At 35.8% G+C, this 20,997-nt stretch overlaps 1 protein-coding gene across 1 annotated transcript in view; it reads right to left on the reverse strand.

Annotated features, from left to right (window-relative positions):
- LRP1B (LDL receptor related protein 1B) overlaps positions 1-20,997 on the reverse strand; it is a 576,780-nt gene that overhangs the window by 245,691 nt on the left and 310,092 nt on the right. The window contains exons 17-23 of the mRNA XM_075027025.1: positions 20,826-20,951; positions 18,804-18,920; positions 13,127-13,207; positions 11,653-11,820; positions 9,603-9,785; positions 2,612-2,812; positions 1,020-1,265 (exon numbers count right to left, since the gene is read on the reverse strand). Coding sequence (XP_074883126.1) covers positions 1,020-1,265; positions 2,612-2,812; positions 9,603-9,785; positions 11,653-11,820; positions 13,127-13,207; positions 18,804-18,920; positions 20,826-20,951 — 1,122 coding nt within the window. The remainder of the gene's footprint in view (positions 1-1,019; positions 1,266-2,611; positions 2,813-9,602; positions 9,786-11,652; positions 11,821-13,126; positions 13,208-18,803; positions 18,921-20,825; positions 20,952-20,997) is intronic.

Raw genomic sequence — 20,997 nt, forward strand, 5'->3', positions numbered from 1 at the left:
CTAGCAATAGGAAACTTGGGCTTTTAGTTGTGGCTTAGTGATTCAGAATTTTTTCATGTGAATCATCTAAGGAAATGCTGAGTATCTGGAATAAAAGAAAAATATCTTAATCATCATAGCTACTGAATTATAAAATATCCAAATAAGTGATAGACAGTTTGGGAGCTATTTCTACTCAGAATTTATAAGATACTAGCAAAGAATAAAGATAATAAAAATATCAAAGAATCCTAAACTGAAATTTTGAAAATCTAGACAGCAAAATCAGTGCTATTTTTAACTCCCTACAGGGTGGTGAGGGGTAAAGATGTGATGACACTTTATATTGCACATACATGTTTGTATTTTACACACAACACTGCACTTGAAAAAGACAGCCGTAACATAGTTTCTACGCATGCTTTCAGTATATATCAATAGTGAACAATGAGGGGAATGCATTCCCCTCTCCTGTTTTGGTTTATGTTAGATTTCTTCTTGATTAGTGAGCTGAACAGGCCTACTGATGTAAAAAAACAAGTACCAGAATGTCATAGGTGAAAAAGTAGCTTAAATTGTGAACACTAACAGACAGCAGATAATTGACTATATGTGTGTGAATGCACATTCAAAATCAAAACTTCTGAACCCTCATGAATACTGATAAATATCATGATGTCACAGATCGATCCATTTATTCAAAATACATAGTAATTCCATATATATACACACATATATATATCCCCTGCATATTAAATATACATGAAAAACTGTACAGAACTTCAAACAACTTAGAATTTATTTGGTATTAACATTCTTAAAAGTCCTATAAGCATCAAACTAATATTGCAATACCCCTTCATCCTGCATCAAGAATAGGGACAGCTTTAACGAGTTCTTCAGATTGCTATCAGCTCCACATTCAGATAATCCAAACCCATATTTCTTATTAACAAAAAAAAAGGAAATAGCCTCTCACTAAATGGACATAACAGCTATTAACATCTGGAATATTGAAAATACACTGAATTTCAGCTTACCAGAACTAACGCAATTTTCTCCATCCTTACTGAGCTTCCAGCCTTCGTAACATGAGCACTTGACAGTATTTTTATGCTGTTCACATACTTGACTACACTTAAGATGCTTGGTACAGTAATCCATAATCTCACAAGTTTTGTTGTCTATACTAAGACTGAATCCTGCAGGGCAGGAGCACACAATTCTTCCTCCAGGAACCACAGAACATTGATGGCTACATCCACCATTGTTAAGTGAACATTCATCTGAAATAACATCAAAAAAAAAAAAACCATTAAGGGCTGCAAGGGCTATCAGTTAAGTCACCAGGTCAACTAAAACACATTAAAAGGCCTCTAAGAAGCACAGACTGAATTTTCCATTTGTTAAACAGCCTTCTATATTTATTATTAAAAATATCTAATTTGTAAGTATTCAGCATGGTAGCTTTACTGCAACCTTTGAAGATTTTAGCAGGGCAGATGTGCGATGTATGTACATTTTCAGACTTTCATGCATACTGTTTCATTCATTAAAGAATGTCTATACAGAGTCAGTCCAAAGACCATTACAGCTCAATCATCTTCAGTGGTAACCAAAAGCTGAGGCATGGAGAAATAACTATACTTTCCCAAATACTTACTTTGCCTCCAGCCACTTGAGCTTTCAGGGAGAAGGCTCCAACTCTTAGTCCTATGTATCTATATCACAAGCAACTTATCAAAGAAACATGTACAAATAAAAGTAAAAATCAGGATTTCTTTCTCCTCCTTTTCCAATAAGAGCTACTAGAGAACACTATTTCTGCATTCTCTGTGTCAGTGCTCTCACATTATATTCTGCAGGTAACTGACGATTTGCAAAGCTCTGCTAAATGAATTGAAGGTGATTTGTGAAACCATTAAAGCATCTGAATTAAAAGCATGATAATTGTGTCTGTGAGAAATTCTGCGACCTCTGGAGCAAAAAAAGCACTGAACTACTCCTTACCATATAGTACTATTGATATCCAGGGAATCAATGGAAGGGCCCGACTGGTGCATTATTGCACTGGAAAATAAGCTTCACTTTTTTTTTTTTTTTTAATCTATTTGTATCTTTTAGTTATTTTGTTCAATTCTAACAAGTGTCTGAAAGTCTTGCTCATTTGTGATAAAATGTATAAAACACAACAGTTTTCTACAGAAGAATTACTTCCTTCCCTCTTAAAAAAAACACCAAAAACAAACAAACGCCCTTCAGCCATTCTAACAGTCCTTTGTCCAGATTTCAAGTTTGTTTTTTTAGGGCTTTTTTATCATGACAAAAGAGAATCAAGCTCCTAGTGTGTCTGACATGCAAATGCGCTGCCCAACATCCCATTTTTGTCCTTCAGTTTATACCTAGGTATGTTTTAAAATTAAATAATTAACAACTGCTGAAATACCTGTTGACTAATAACACACCATCTGAAAGTTACAACAACTGTTAAAAACCAAGCTTGGCCCTATACGGTATCCAGTATACAGTGATAAAATTTCAGTAACTTTAACATGAGAACTATTTTTTCAACAGGAAGTGTTGTGACAGATGATATCAGGAATAATCAGGAAAATGTGTCTAAAAGAAGTACCACAAAGATCGCCTTCATCAGATCCATCAGGACAATCTCTTCTCCCATTGCAGAGCTTCTCAGGCTGTAGGCAGATGGAGGTATCATTAGCACAAGGGTATTTTGGTGGTCCACACATATAGCCCTCGCAATTATCCTCATCAGACTGATCCTCACAATCAATATCGCCATCACATAGCCACGCTTTGCTAATGCATCTCCCTTGGAGAAAAGAGACAATAAACACAGGAAATCAGACTTGAAGCAAACTTTAGAAAAAATCTTCAGTAACATTACACAGATACATGGGGTTTTTATTATGCTTTTCTTCTAATAGTACTTTGCTCTTAGAAGAGCAAAAAGAAACCAACTGGTACTTATGCTCCAAAGCATCAGCCACATCAGTGTTGACAGTCTCATTTTCCAAACAACATTAATCCTAATTATTTCTATGCTGAACAGAACTGCATACAGGCAGGATACATCCTCATAATCTGTTAAATATACAAAATTATACTTTTTTTTTCCCCTGCTTTTTTTCATCTCTCTTCCTTTATCTTCTAATCCAACAGCCTTCCATAGGATCAATGTTTCAATATATGACTTTCTATTAGCATTGGTTTGAGAAACAAAAATCTTTCTAGGAAATATATGCAATATAGTCCCAGATTATGTCAGACAGATGATCAGCTTTTAGACAAAATAACTACAAGAGGTGAAATTTCTTACACGATTTCAGTTTTATCAAACCAGGGTTGTTCAGATCATTTACTTCACTCCTCAAATGGGAAAAAAGAAAAAAAAACAAAAAACTTTTGTGCTGTCCATCAACATTTAGAGACAGTCTCTTGATTGAGAAAGTGGAGTTGATCTTTAAAAAGCATAGGGGTATTAAATTAGAATCACCCAAGCCAGGGATTTTAACAGGTGAAAAATAACGATTGTGAATGCTACCACTTACAGGTGTGTGTATCTGTATGTACTCCTATCCCAAACTATTTTTCAACTCTCTAGCATAAACTTGTTACTTGGTAGCTACAAGCAGTAGGGGTTAGTTGTAAATTTTGATAACACCTGGACTGAACAGAGGTGGCATGTACTTTATTCCCCAATTACTAAAGAGACAACAGGCAGAACCACGGGTTAAGAAGCTGATCTTGCACTGTGCTTCTGCCTATAAACTATTTAGGCAGAGAAAAACAGGCTGGAATGGTGAAGACCCTGGAAATGTCTGGATCCATTGACAGCAATGCTGGTGGATGCCCAGGGACTGACTGGTGATGCCTGAGACTGGTAACTGCAAACAGTTGCACAGCATGAACTGGCATGACTTTCTGCCCACCCTTCCCAGTTTAGCAGTAATCTTCCCAACAGGAAATTGAGACTGATTGTGATTCTGCAGTGGAAGCAAGAGAGTAAGTGTATGCAATAATCAGGTAGGGTAAAATTCTAATATTGTTGGTTCTTTAATACACCTCAGTGCCAAATCTGCTACAGGCTGTCTTTTACTCTGTATCGACCATGACATAGTTCAATATAAAACCACCTCAAAAGAGATTCTGTACTGCTGTCCATACAATGTAGCAACTGTCCCTAACTGTAACTTTGTCTGCCATAATACAGTAGCAGATTTCAATTTCCTTTAAAGGAAATATTTGGTTAAGATTAGCGTAATGCTTTTTGTTTGATATTTTTGTCTTCTTTTAATGGGAAGGGTGCTGACATCCTCACAGAATGACAATGGGATAAAATATAGTGAAACAAGAACAATGAAAGAACCATGCTTCTGCAGCACTCACAAGGCAAATGTGAGACTTTTTTCACTTTTGGTGAAGAAAAGCAGGAAGTGAAACTTCAGGATCACAGTACAGTGAGTGTGGTTTCAAATGACAGAACATAATTTTACCAGTGCAAAATCACCTGGAAAACTTAAACAGGGAGTGGTGTCAATTAGAATGAAAAGCTTTCATCATTTTCTATAGTGGTCAAAGTACCAAATATCAAACACTGAAAAGACAGAATTGCACAGACACAAGGAAACAAAGTTGTATGCATGATATGTATGCAGTTTATCATTTACATGCAATCACAAGTGTTTCAAAAAAGCATCCATATTCTCTATTATCTTCAAATGATCCTTGATTTTATGTATTATTATAACACAGCAGTAGAATTAAAGCTAATGGAAAATACCAATGTCAAGCAAACTAACCAGATCCCAAAGTAAATTGACGTTGCTTCCAGTACAGCTCCTAATCTGTTTTTTAATCTTTTATACATACAAATGTTTACAGAGCAAATCAGTTTTCCTGCCCTTCTTTTACCTTAATGAAGATATGTTTTATAATAAAAGATTAATCTTCCACTATGATAGCTATGACATGTTCTTAAGTAGAATATACTTTCAAGGAATTAATCTTTGCCAAAATTTTAAAGAGATGGACTCAATGAAGTATTATGACTGTCTTGAAATCATTACTTAAAATTCACTGAAGTATTTTTGCTTTATTGCCCCTTATTGAAACTCATATTTTTGGTTTCCAGGAACCTTTTTAGTAAAATTCCATCATAAATTAATTGCCTCAATGGATTTATCTGTTCTTTTCCATAGCTCTTTTATGTAACAGAAAAGAAATATGTGTAAAGTAGTGAATCAGAAGTTCTGAAGCAACAAGTATGTGGGAAAGACTGATCCAAATGCTTCTCCAACATTTTTTATTTCCTACAAGTATTAGCAAGTACAACAGAATTAACTTTTTTATACTTTTCAGTCTTTGTTGGGATACTGAGCCCAGGAAGTTTTTCGACCAATTGTATATTCAACTGTAGGAAAAGTACTTTGATGGAGCATTAATTGCATTCAGTTTCCTCTTACAGTTAAATCTTACTGTCTAAAGCTGTAATGCCTTCCTAACCTATAGAATAGACTCAATCTCATTCCCATCAAAATGAAAAAATGTTCTAATCTGACACATTTAATTAAATGTTGTGATGGTCAATGATCTTTCTTGACCTGCAGAACGCACCTGAGACGTAGACTGAACTACATTGTTTCAAGAACATGGTCATTTCTGGTATTTAAAAGCTTTTAGTAGAAAGCAGATGTTTATAAACATCTCCTGGATGAGACAAAAGAAAAAAAATTCAGGGCCTAAAGAAGACAGCCTGCTACCACAGAAAATGATGATACCATGAACTGAGGATAAAACCAGTATTGGAACAACATATGTCATTTTCTAGTTTACTTGCTGTGATGATTTCTTTTTATTTAAACTTTCAATGTCAACTGAATCCACCCCTCCAGTCAGAAATTTCACCATTCTGAACCATCATTATGTTCAAAAAGCTTGTAAAAGTAGCTGTACAAGATGTGCAGCTCTAAAGATCTGAAAGTGAGAGAGGAGACAGAGCAGGCAGGGAATAAGCGGAAGCAACACTGGTAAACGCACCTCATGACTGATAACTTTTCTACACAGTCTTTGAACTCCTGCATGCATCCCATTCCTATGTTCTTACTAAATCTCCTCTTTCAAAACTCCTCTCATGCCACCTCTGTCCACAGTAACCCTTTCCTCCTCAGCCCTCATAGAATCTGTAGGGCAGCCCTACCAATTTCCTCATCTTCATTCTCAAAAAACCCTTCTTGCCAGCCTTCCTCTGTCAACTTCTCTCCATTCTTCTCTACTTGTCACATACTTGCATCTTGACTCTTACACTCCCCATCCAGACAGTACTATTGCTCTCCTCTACCAGTATCATTGTGATGATCACCCCTTGACTTTATTTCCTCTCTATGTACATTCCTTACACTCCAAAGAAATCCTACTTCTTTCCTCATCTTTTTTCCTCTCTAGTATACCATTAACATGTAAGAAAAAAGAAGTATAAAATAGTAGCCCACAGGGTATCATTAAAAATGGTAAGATACAAAATTAACTGCTTCTTGAAAGAAATATAAAAAGCAGTAAGTATGACAAACAAACATTACAGTTCAGATCTACTGCTTACTAAACTGAAGTATTCATGGCTCTTTTACATTTGTCTTCACAGAAGTACTTGATTATGGTCATTAGAGTAATTAGATGAATTTTTAAGTGAGATTGCACAGATTCTGCTCTTGGTCCAGTACTACCAACTGCAAAGTAGGGAGATGGAATAAAAAGGACAGATTTATGTAGTACATAAAACTGGGTTGAAGTACATGCCTGTAATAATTTTTGGAGGACAGAATCAGAATTTAAAATAGGAAGTTGGATCTTAATCTAATCTAATTTAGTCTAGTCTGATTTAAAAGAAGCCTAATCTAATTTAAAAGCAGAACATAACTGGCTAGAAACAGCCCAACAGTAGTCACTCTCAATCAGGTAGGTATTGCATCCCATATTCTACTGCCGCGCAAACTCTAGTATATTTTTCATCCCACATCACCGCAAACAACCGTGTGATGTTCTTGAAAAAATTGGAAACGTCATTCTGATATCTGTTAACTCAAGTGCCCTGCAGCATTTTGCCTGACTTTGGATACTGCAGCTCAAGAACTGCACAGGTCGGACAGTTCCAGTGAGACCAACAAAAATATTAAAGGTTTAAAAATATAAAATAAAAATAGAAGACATGCAAGAGGAAAAAAAAAGTATTTGTTTATTCAACGAACAATGTGGTTAAGGAGACGCGACAGAAGTCTTTCAATATTCAAAAGATTTTTACACTGGTGAAAAGATGACTATCAATTAAGCTTGCAGCAAAGATTCAGATGACTTATTAGGAAAAAATGTTCAACTATTAGAGGCAAATTACTAAAAGGACATCTATGTAAGTTATAAAATACTTCTGTTGGATATTCTTAAGTGCATATGAGAAAAGGAGCCGGATATGATGGGTTCTTGAGACCACCATTACTCTAAGCAGAAAAACCACGTTTGGCTGAAGGCTGACAAATGCTGTAGTTGTAACATGACACTCACACCTGTGGCATTATGACAGATTAACAAGAGCCAATAAAAACTACAGTAAGGAAAGACCCTGCAGCTACTATTTACAGCCATAGAACAAAAAAGGGGTAAACAAAAAAGTGTGCAGTAATATTTCACTATTACTGTGCTCACTAACTGTCATTTCCCTCAAAAGGTATCGGCTGTTTAACCTCCCCCCATATACACGTTCCTATCCAGACCCATCGTATTCTGTATTAGGAAATCAGGTGCCACCACCTAGCAATCTATAAGGGGAGAATTAGCCAATTTCTCCTCATTTGAACAATTCCTATAAATATGGAAGCCAGACAGTATTCTTTCTTTAGAATAATCCACAGAGAAAATGACATTTATTCTGAAACCTGAAAGGATTGTGACAGAAACTTTCTCATAAAACCTTTATTATTCATTTGTCCCACCATATAGAATTAAACTGAAAAGTAGCTAAACAAAAATTTGCTTTTACTGTTTTCTGTTCCAATGCATTACCAACATGCCTCCTCTAGAACAGCAGTTTTGCTCCTTCCAGGACTGAGAGAAGGAAAATAGTGACAGAAAAAAATTAATGGATGAAACTGTCACAACTGATTCCTAAAGTGATGTTTCCGCACAACCAACAAGCATGATTGCATTTGCCCCTAAATCAAAGTCACATACCCTTGAATTTAGCAAATGTTTGATGAAAATATTTTTTTTGCTGTATTTATATGTGGCAGCCAGAGAAGTCACATGTCATCCTTCATCCTGTAAACTGAGATATTACCCTCCATGCACACGACCGTAAACATAGGTAACTGTATAACGAGGCAGCGTAGCTGGAGACTTTTTCCCCATTTAAGCACTAGGAAAAATACATTATCAGGAAGAAGCGTATTTCTTGTGCCAGGGTTTCTATCAGTCTATTTCAGGAAACAGACCATTCTATTAAAAGTGAATAATCCCTTTTTACTTATTGAAGCTATTTCATTAACAGCTACTCATTCTATACATCTTTATGGAAACTATAAGAACACAAAAGGAAATGTTTTGTTCAGATGAAATTCGGTATTCTGTATTTATTTATCTGGACGTTTTGAGTTCTGTAACTTCAAAATTCTAGTAGCAGCAAACCTCCAAGCACTTCTAAGACACCCTAAAGTAGTTCACATATTAAAAATGAACTCTGTTCACACTGTAGATTTGAGTAAAGTATCTTACTGTATCTACACATGTCCACAAATACTTTTGGAGAGAGCTCACATAAGTAGACTGCAACATTTATTATGATTAGCTATAACACAGGCATTAGAATGGGTTCTCCTTTCCTGTAATAACTACAGTTGCCTAATGGCAACAATATTACTACTTATTATATCTTGAATTAAATTTTTCTTTGCAAGTTATTTTACTCCTACTATTTCATTAAGCTTTGAAAGAAATTTTAAAAATATTAATACAATGCTGACATATATTAATTTCTTCCTTAACTGGACTGTCCTTAAGAAAATGTTCCATCTAAGCATTATTTTGCAAAATATCCTTATGTAAAGATAGTCACATTCCTTCTACATTTTTTAATGAAGTATACTTAGCAAAATTTGATTTTAAACATCCTCAAAGAATGTATTTTTCTTCCAATATTGTGGTTCAGATTTCCAGTGCTGTAGTTCTAATGCTTTGAAGTCTTTTAGCTAATTACTTTATACCATTTCAATTAACTTACTTCTAGGGCCAAAGATGGAAAATAGAAGAAAATACCTGGACTTTGAAGCACCATTAAATGCTACATTTAATTATTTCGTTTGATGTACTACCATAGAGAACAGTTTCAGCTTTAAGTAATCTCAAAGCCCATGCATTTTATATTGTAAATCAGAAAACAGGTTAGGGCAAGTACATTAATATTATTTTCCTGGTATGAGTAGAATAAGTAACATCACCTCAGTAGTATTAAACATTAAAAGCAGTATTCAAATAGTAGATACACGATTAAATCACAGAGACAGACACACACACACACAACGAGTAAATGAGAGCGAAACGTATCTGCAAGCATATACCTGTACTCTTGCAGGAGAACTTTGTTTTTTCATCACATAGTCGTATAGTTCCATTACAGCCTTTTTCATCACTACCATCTTCACAGTCCTTTTCTCCATCACAGCGCCACAACTCAGGAACACAGTTCCCATCAGGACTGCACTGAAACTCCTTCCCGCTGCATCTTCCAGGAGAGGGAGTTTCTTAGAAAAATAAGAATTATATTGAAGAATTTGCTCATCTGAGTTTTTTCCATGCTAAGTGTACAATGACTTAGAATCCCCCTTCCTAACCAAAGCCAAAATCAGAGACCCCAAATATTACACTTAAAACTCACTACTCCTTCCTAACTCATCACGCCAACACAAGCTTCTGACAAGCTCCTTCTTATCCTTCTCACTCCCTTCACTCCCCCCTCCACGACAGGCTCAAGATAAAAACCAGTTGTTTTTTTTTGCACATCTGTCAGACAAGAAAGAATTTGGACATGTAAGGAGCACCAACGCTGATGAAGTTTTCCCTCTGCTTCATAAGTCCTGCCTCTCACACTCAAGCTACATTCCCTCCTCTTTCTTCATTCTCCTCTTTTTTCCATCTCCTAGCTCACAAAACATGAAAGAACACACCTCTGCTCTAACTGACACAAGGCCCAACACCTGCCTGGCTTGTGTTATTACAGCACTGGCAGGCTAGTTGGAGCCTTTCTGAACTCCACAGCAATGAACTTCAGTTCAGTGCAGCTATGGAATCAGTCTTGAACATTTCAAAGCACAGTAACTATGTGATTTTAATTATTCATCACATATTTAATTCTCTAAGTATTTTCTAGATGATGGCCGCCTCAATTTTATCCTTGCCCTCCTTTTTGCAAACTATTACCACTGTATTTCTAGTATTTCATAACATACTAACAACATGTACTTTAAAGTAACAATAAACTTAATACATTCCTGTTTGTACCAAAAAGCACTATTTGAATAAATTCTTATAGCACTGTCTATAAATATACGGTTCATTTTATTAAAAGTTGCCTTGTTTTTTTTCTAAATAATCTGCATTCTTGCATTCTATCGTAAATAAAGCACAGACAAGTTGCTGGAAAGTGTGCATGATGTAGCAGAGCAGGATACAGAAGATGTATAAACTGACAATAACAGTGTAAAACAGTGCTCCTTCAGAGACAGTGGCGCAAATCCCAATGTAACATGGTGTTGTACAAAAAGGCAGGGCAGGACTTTAAGCTCTAAGGAGGATGTGAACAGGGAGGAAGTGAGTAGCTTAGTTCCAGACTGATTATTTTGATACCGATAAATAATAATTTTTGTAAATATATAAAAATAAGGTCTTTACATTACTCATGCACAGCATTCGGCTAATTCATCTATTTGTATGAGGTATGCAACTAGATTTAGAATATAAACTCATGAAAAAGGACCAATAAAATTGTGTACAATTACTTTGCTGTGGAAGAATCACTACGAGAAAAATATGAGAGAAAAATTTTCCCTCATTCTTATCTGATCACTCTTTATCCTTTGCTAAAAGCACCCTCCTCTTCTCTCCCCACCCAAATAAATACAATGTATAGCATTTAAATGGGACTGTAGTTTGTTAAAACATTTTTATGCTTCAGTAACACTATCAAAAAAAACCCAAATAAAACCCCAAACCACAAAAACTTGGATCACACAAAAATGAGAGGGTTACTGCATAAAAACTCCAGAAAATGTAAATGGTAACTTAAGAAATGCTGCTTACTGTCTCTTTATCTAGGCAGCATGCATCTCTGTAATACGACAAACATCACATTTAGCATAATTCAGTAAAGTAAAACTACAAAACTTATCTCAGTATAATACCCATTCTGTTTTCAAATGCATTCTTCTTCTATGTTACACTTCTGTATTATCATTTTACTCTTGATATATTTTCCATTCCAACCTTTACCAAGGTTAAAAGCATTTTCTCTTTTTCTATCGACTGAAGATGGGTCCTCTGTATATATAAATAAAGTATTCTCTGTGTTCATAAGTATTAAAATGTGGGAAGACAAAAAACAAAAAAGCTAACCTTCCTTGCTGCAGTTTGTTTTGGTTTCATCACTGAAATCTCCACAGTCATTGTCACCATCACATGCCCAATGACTTGGGATACATCTACCATTATAACATCTGAATTGATCAGCAGAACACGAGTGAATACAGCCTAGTTCATCACTTCCATCACCACAGTCATCATCTGCAAATATTAATTTTTTAAAATTATTTTAAAAGATAAAAAATCAGAATAAAAGATGTAAGGAGAAAAAGATATTTTCAAAAAGGCAAGAGAAAAATAATGTACAGTAAATAAAATTGTATGTTTACTGCCCACAGGCATATGGTAAATTATTTCTAATGCAAGTAATTCCTTAAGTCTAGTTTACCAACAGCACTTGACTCTCCTTTTGGATAGTCTAACCCCTTACACTTATTCACAGTTATTCAATCACAGACACCAGCAAGCATGAGAAGGCTGTAGATTTTCTTAATTTCTTTAGTCGTGTATAACGCCTGTAACACAGGCTTCCAAACACACTGGTTTTACTTTATTCTCAGTGATTCGTTAACTTAGTTAAGCACACGCACAAAGAGCTTCATATAAACCAAAATGAAAACCTGATGTCAGAATTTCTTTTCAATAGTATTACAAATGTGGTTTCCATGTCATTGCAACAGTGCAAGGTGGAGAAAGACGGCAGCACATAAATAAGGGTGGAATGTAGTTTCTCATTACTCTAATGTTGTAGTCATTAAAACATTCTTAAAGCTATTCCCATAATTTGATCATGACCATCAAAGGAGGGAAAAGATAAATATGTTAGGTAAACACTAAAGGGTCTCCTTGCACAGAATTTCAGTAAGCACACTGTGATAATTTGGGGAATCTGTCCATTTACAGCTACGAATTCCTGTGAGTGTCATAAAATTATAGTAACATCAAATGCTATGGTGGATGAAGAACCAACCCAATATTATTAGGATTGGCATGACATCACTCCCACACCACAAGCTCTGAGAGAAGATGCATTTGAACAGCTGTCATTCAAATACGTACTCATTCAGACAAAAGAAATAACTATATTGTAAAGTCTTCCTAGCCTTCCCTCTTGAGGGATGCTATTTATTAAATGGAACTTGCCCACAAACAACAAAAAACCAGATATTTTGGTTACTGGAACTATTTTGTTTTCTAGAAGTAGAAAATACTTTCACAAGTGATAGCTTAGGTTTTTTTTTTTAATAATGAAAGTTTACATCACACTTCATTCTACAGAATATACTATTTGTAACTATTACCATATGCACTGCATCATTCCTTACAAGAAGCTTCAATATTGCTGCTTTCTAGGTCAGGTGAGTAATTTAAAAATACTATATTTATTCTCTGACCACTTACAAGTCAAACTGGCAGTATCAGTCTCAGAAGAAAAGAGTGAGTATCAAAGCAATATTTATGTAATATCTACCATATTCATTTCAGATATGGAACACTTGATACTTGCCTGAATCACAGAGCCATTTGCTGCTAATACATCTTCCATTTTTGCATATAAATTGAGTTAGTGGCTCACACGTTGGGAATTCTGTGAAAGTGTTCAATAAGAAATAAAAAAAACTATTTAATGTATATCCTCTTTAGTAATATTCTTCCACCTTCCTATAAGCATAAATTACACAAGTGTATCGTATCAAACATTTGCATCTGCCAGGTAATTAATCTGCAGAAGAAAAAAAACAGGTGACACATGAGAAAGAGAGGATAAAAAGGCTTTTAACTATAAACATTAGTCCAAACCCTATCCTTCCTCAACATGGACCACTGAAATGCATTATTCTGTGTCTTATACCATGGTCCTATATTACCATCAGACCAGGGTTGTCTTTGCTACTAAGCATGCTAATATTTACAACTAATTATAGCTTGATGACTGATACAAACCATATTTTCAGTGTGTTTATTTATATAAAAAATTCTCCAATTGCAATAGCACTGCCAGTAAAAGACAGGAAATGGAAGACTGTAAAATGAGGAGGTTAAGTACCAAGCAAAAGAACAGTCAAGAGATTAAGTTACTGTACACTGACATAATAAAAATCCAAAATTAAAATGTCAGTATTTACAATCATTTCCTTCAAGCATTCCAGTAAAAGTAGTAGAAACCTGAGACAATATCATTCACAGAGACTCATCTATATTACTCACAGAGATCTGTTGTTATAATTGTCTAATGTGCTTTTGCATAGAACAACTTGATTTTTTTCAGACTTGTTTTTCTTCTGAAACCAGTGATATAGCTAGGTATGTGCGTTCATACCATTAATATGTTAAAACAGTGCTTGTACCCATTCAATTTGGAAAATACAAGATCTACTTTACAAAACCTGGCAAATTGTAGGAAACAATCTGAAAGTCTACCTTGGTTCAAAAGGAAGAAGGAGGAGCCTAAATTCTCTATACAGACCATCAAGAGAGTAAGACACCTCTCAGTAACTGATACCTAATGCAAACCAAAGATGACAAACACGAACAATTTGCCTGAACTGCTACTTCAAGGCAAGCTTTTCCTTCACTGAAAGGTTTCACGTTGGAAGTTCCCACACAGTATATCCTAAATGCAACAGAAAGAAATGTCCAAAATGGTGCATATAGTCCTGTCAGGCACACCGAAACAGCGCAAGATTAGAACAAATCTCCAAGTGTATTCCTCATAGGTTGCTCTAGCTACATTGGGTTGCTCTAGTGTTGTTACAACTGAGACAACAAAGCTAAACTTCACAAAGATTTTGAGAATTAGGCCATGTAATTAGTACTGAAGAGTTTTTCTAAACTTGTAAAACGTGCTACAAACATAAAATTTCCTTAGGACAAGAACAGAAATAGTCATTGAAGTCAACAAATTTGTGACCTGGGTTTGCTGCCTCTTGCCATCTTTAGTGCAGAAAATGTTTTAAAGATAATTCAAAAGTTTGTGGTTTGTTTTGGGGGGTTTTACTGTGTTGTTGTTTTTGTTTTGTTTTGTTTGTTTTTTTTACAGAAGCTGAGGGGAAGTTTTGGCTTAAAAAAAGTCATGCATGAACATGAAGCACCAAACCAGCTGCATAAAATAGTAAAATTTAGAGATCACCAAGAACATCATACGACTGAAATGATTATTCTGCTTCAACACAGAAGCTGTTTTTCTTGGGGGAACACATTACAGTGACAACAAAAATCTGTTCCAAGACAAATAATGGAGATGTGCAACTACGATGGTACTTAGCTACAATATATGCCTTATGTGCTCCAAGCAAAGCTGAAAGCAATTTTTAATTTCACTTTTTAGCTGTTCAATAATTTTTCCACAAATTTAACTCATATATTAAATGTAATTTTCTCCTTTTCCATACATGAATGCCTTCATGACTTTATCTTACGTTCATCTGTCTACCCAAGACCTGTATAAAGAGACGGAAACTAATTAAAATGAATTGTGATTATCGTCACCACCACCATCCCCCATCTCATGATTCTCAGCCCATCACAGTCTTTCCAAGGATGTTTTGTGCTATCTGGAGTGTTTGCTTCTCAGCCCCAGCCTCCACCATCATCCACAGCTCCCTCTCACATCCTAGAGGACAGGCACAATACTTCCACTCATTGTCTCTGACAATGACCACAAGTCTTGTTTCCTTTAGGAAAGCAGCAGAAAAAATAAGGAAGGTCTCTTTTCAAATTTTCTTCAGGAATGTCATGCTTCTTAGTTAATCTGGCTGTATCTTTAGAAAAAATGTATGCATTATGATATTGGGATCATCTTTCCAGTCCTGCTCACCCTAGCTATATACCAATATAAGTATGCTTAAGTTCCTGAATCAATAGGAGCCAAAAGTTATTCATAGCTGAAGACTTGTGCAGTTAAAAATCAATGATATGAAATGGTAACAAAAAGCAAACCATGATTTTACCTTTAATATAAAAACTTGTGAACATAAGAAGAATTTTAAACTGTTTCATAGAAGAAAATATATAACACTAAATAGAATAGCTAAATAAATGCCGTTAGCATGCCCATTAGCCATCAAATTATAAGGCAGAAGAAAAAATGAAATACTTGACACATTTGCACAACCACAGTGCTTGAGGATAAAGAAACAAGATTCTAAAATGTGAAGCATATGTAAAGTTTGGCCAAACTGAAAAACAGCAGGTGAAATAAATGCTGATTAAATGACCTAAAGAAATATTCCAGATCAGCTGACAGGATACCAAACACAACATATGGGAAGAAATTACAAAGATGACATTAACTTCTGTGTATTGATAATGTGTCTGAGAACACAAGCTACAGCTAGTCAGATAAACTATGACAGTACAAAGTGCCATGCTCTACCATTACATAGAATATTAGAATTCTAGAGATTGCAAAATACAAGTCCACTGGGATCACCTATTCTACCTCTGTACACAACAGAACTTACTTGCTTTGAAGCACGGCAATTAGAAGTCCACCTTAATAATATTCTCATTTTTACTCACATAATGATTTTATTTTTATTTAGATTTTATCAAATATGTCATCTGTTTTGAAGTAACTGATCAGATATCATTTACTGTCTATATAAAATTAGCTTTCTTTTTTTCTGGTTTATATCACTATTAAAAGAAGAGAAAGGAAGACAGTAATAAGAAATAAGGTAAGAGAAAGCAGGTGGATATTCCAGGAAACATAACAACTATTTACATGTAAAAATACTCAAAAGTCTTGAATGCAGTTATAGAAGGAGATGCAGAGATTTACACATAGACTTAAAAAGTAAAAATGTAAACTCAGCTAATGAGTATTAGCTGGTTGCCAGTCATGAATAATTCAAAATTAAACAAACTTAAGGGATTACGGATGAACAGAATTTACTGATTGGATCCTACATGTTGCCTTCCATAGATTCTCTGGTAATTGAGGTCCTGGAGATTTATGTTTATGGAACACAGGGCATCATGATGTCAGCCTATGACTTTCATTTATGCATTTACTTTCTATTTTTTCTCGCTCTCCACTGCAAGTGCTTCGTAGATATTGAGATTTTTGCAGAAAACCTGTTTTCAGTAATGGAACTCTAATAACTCTACTGAAAAGGTTTACAGCAGCAAGAAGTTTCAAAAAAGAAAAAAAAATGTTTTATCAACTACATTGTTTGTACAGTTCGATTTTGATTAAGTAACAGTATATTATTATAACATTGAATTAAATTAGAATATCTGCTATATGTGAGAAAAATACAGGTCTAACTACTAAGCTTCCTAACAAGTACACATTAGATTTTAATTTTTTTGTGCACAACCTTTCTCTTCATGTTTACATGGCTGTCGCTACTAAAATAATCAGTCAGCATTCTTTCCTGAAAACTCTTGAAAAGTCATTTCAGAAACAGATCCTATTATATTGCAACACACTTATAATTCATATCAGTAAGTCAAATAATATCACTAATATTACCTTGTAAACAGGGAACACCCTGACACAGTATTTTGCAGACAGCTCAATGACCGTTTTACTCTCAAGGCTCACAGCAAATTACCTGTGACCTGCCAAACAGATGAAGGCAGTCATGCTGACTTACAAAAACCTTAATTGTTTGGAAGCAGCTGATTAGAGAGAGTGCACTGCTCTTTGCAGTATCTCAGTAAAGCAGCAACAGCAGAGCTGCTGATAATCTCTCGTGATATAACCAAGTGTGGTCGGTTGCCCTGGCTGGATGCCAGGTGCCCACCAAAGCCACTCTCTATCACTCCTCTCCTCGGCTGGACAGGGGAGAGAAAATATAACAAAAGGCTCGTGGGTCAAGATGAGGACAGGGAGAGATCACTCAACCAATTACCATCATGGGCAAAACAGACTTGACTTGGGGAAATTAATTTAATTTATTACCAATCAAATCAGATAATGAGAAATAAAACTAATCTTAAAAAAACCCACCTTCCTCCCACCCCCCCTTTCTTGCCAAGCTCAACTTCACTCCCGATTTTCTCTATGTACTCCACCACAGCAGCACAGGGCGACAGGGAACGGGGTTACGATCAGTTCATCACACGTTGTCTGTGCTGCTTCATCCTCTTCAGGGGGAGGACTCCTCAACTCTTCCCCTGCTCCAGCACAGGGTCCCTCCCATGCGAGACAGTCTTTCATGAACTTCTCCAACATGAGTCCCTCCCATGGGCTGCAGTTCTTCACGAACTGCTCCAGTGTGAGTCCCTTCCACGGGCTGCAGTCCTTCAGGCACAGACTGCTCCAGCGTGGGCTTCCCACAGGGTCACAGCCTCCTTCGGGCATCCCCCTGCTCCGGCGTGGGGTCCTCCCTGGGCTGCAGGTGGGTATCTGCTCCACTGTGTACCTCTCTGGGCTGCAGGGGGACAGCCTGCCTCACCATGGTCTTCCCCACGGGCTGCAGGGGAATCTCTGCTCCGGCACCTGGAGCACCTCCTAACCCTCCTTCTTCATTGACCCTGGGGTCTTCAGGGTTGTTTCTCTCACATATTATCACTCCTCTCTTCGGCTGCACTAGCACAGGTTTTTTTTCCCTTCTTAAATCTGTTCTCCCAGGGACACTACCACCAGCACTGATGGGCTCAGCCTGGGCCAGCAGCAGATCTCTCTTGGAGCTGGCTGGCATTGGCTCTATCATCGGACATAGGGGAAGTTTCTAGCAGCTTCTCACAGAAGCCATCCCTGTAGTCCCCACGCTACCAAAACCTTGCCACATAAACCCAATACACCAAGAAGGACTAATTTTTTCTGCCAAATACAACATCAAAATAACCTTCTGTTCAAAACTGAAACAGTCTGATTTTACTGACATCTAGAATATGTTGAGGGGGCCCATGTGAAGAGGTATGCAGCTGAGATGAAGATCAGTTTTGGAGGGTGACAGTACTTGATAATGAAAAGTGTTAAGGTGACTGATCTGCATATTTGGTATTGTAGTTAAAAACTCATTAGTAGAAAATGCAGCCTTTTCTTTGGGTTTATTTATTAATCAAATAAATTATATTTGCCATTTCAGGAAGAGTATTATCAGTTCACATAAAACCAAGAAGACCCCTCATACTTTTTCTATCTGTCAGTTCACTTGAAGAGAGATCCTTATATGTTTAACTTTTTATAGAATAATTTTACCTTTTTCCCCAAAAGAAAATTTACTTACCACAGGATATCATTTCATCGGTTTCATCTCCACAGTCATCCTCCCTGTCACACAGCCATGATGTCGGAATACAGCGTCCATTCCCACAAGAAAACTGGTCGACCTGACACGTTCTTGCTGTCAAGACAAAACACTCTAAAAATGCAAGGGAAATGGACTAGATCTGTTAGGTCTCTTGGTGCATGCCTGTATGTAGAAGCTGCAAATCTGGAGGGCATCTCCTGGCCTGCTGCACATTTTACCTGATCTGACTAAACACCATTCACCACCTTTGATTTCAGAGAAAACTGAGGTCATATGCAGGACTCTCTTCTTTCTACCTCTGTTATGTAGAATTCTCAGTGGTTTCTTCAACGTATGAGAACATGAAGTTTCATATATAATTATACAAAACTAGGTGGTAGAAGAGCATTAATGTTCAATGACATTAGTGCTAGAGTCAACGTAAGCAAAAATCAGGGCATAAAAATGTCTAACTTACAATTGGAATATTAACAAATTTTATTTCATAACATAAACAATGATCTAGTGAAATCCATGTTTACACAGAAAAATAGTAATAAACCACGTGTGTGATGTGCCTGTCCTCACTGCTATTAGAATCTTTGCCTTTGCAAATATGCAACTGTAATGAACCATTAAAGGAAAAGGAAATGTATGTGTGTCTTCTGAAGAAATAAAGATCACTAAAAGAAACCACGCTATGTAACTACATAAATTACTTTAAAAGCTAATGAACAGTAAAATTTCAATAAAAATCTATCACATAAAACTGACATTACTTATAATTTTGTTTATTCAAAATGTGAACCCATAACTACAATGCCAGTGATAGTGACACAGATTTTGATTCCAAATGTAAGCCTTTAGAGTTCATCTACATGTGATTCCACACTTTAAAAAAAATTACTGATAAATCAGAAACACCAATAATCAAAAGAATAATTCTTCATTCAGTATTCTCAATTACTATTTTCCTTTTTCTTCATAGAAGTAGCCCAAAATACAATAGAAGAATATAAGTTTAAAATATTGCAAAGAAGTATATTTTTAAATATGAATAGTGTTTGCCACTGCAGGAACAAAAGGAAAAACAAGAATACAAAATTCAACCCATAGCCAACTGACATAGGATGAAAAATATGGTCTTCAAATCAGACTCTTATCCTACAAGCAAACAGTTGAATATCAAAGGATATCAAGATGTATTACAATCTGCAATAATACCATAGAGATGATATGGATACTATGGGTCTGCATTTGTGCTAGAGTGCTTTCAGCCAAATTGCACTAGTAACAACCAGAACCAGTTATTACACATATGAAAATTTAAATCAAGGAAAATGAGTTCAGGGAATATTTTAATACACAATGTATGCTGCCTATCACTGCATTTCAGTTTAAAATAGCCATCGGTTTATTGATGCCTGATATTTTGTGTATCAGGTATTTAATGATTGTTTAGTATGCTCTACTGACAAGCACTAAGCATCACTTCCATACAAGCAAAGAACAGATTTGGAACTCCATGATTTACTGCAGTGGAATCTGTAAACAATTTTCATCTTGGTATTTCCTTAAAAATCCACTATACAGTTAGTAACTTACAAATGAAAACAATTTCAAGGTACCAAGGGGAAACTGAATAACTAATCATGCTTTTGTCAGCATAAAATAAAATTTATTAGTGACATGGCACTCATCACAGCATGTTAACAAACAAAATTCTAACTGCCTAAAAAGATTTAGCAGGGACAAGTTTGTACCTAAGCAGTGCTTTGACAGTCAACCCATATGGATAGATTAAGTGCTGAATTACTCTGGAAAGCACAGTCAAGCATAAGGATTAAATAAAATATAATTTGTATTCCAGCCTCAGTAGCATCAAAATCTGAATTAATTTAAAATGTCAATAATCAGATTACTAGTAGCAGACTGGTTCAGTTCAGTTCACAGCAGTCTTGAACTGTTTATGGAACTGGAGTTAGAGAACTTCTATGCACATCCAAGTAAAATTTTTACCTGCACAGGTTTTGTTTGATTCATCTTCGTTATTACCGCAATCATTAGCTCCATCACAAAGCCACCTCTTGGGAATGCAGCGATTATTTTGGCACTTAAACTGATCATCAGGACAACTATGATTGACTGGGGAGAAAAAAAGAGGGTTTTTCCCTAAGAAAATAATCAGAGA

This window comes from Buteo buteo, chromosome 5 (genome assembly GCF_964188355.1).
Source record: "Buteo buteo chromosome 5, bButBut1.hap1.1, whole genome shotgun sequence".
Classification (NCBI taxonomy): Eukaryota; Metazoa; Chordata; class Aves; order Accipitriformes; family Accipitridae; genus Buteo; species Buteo buteo.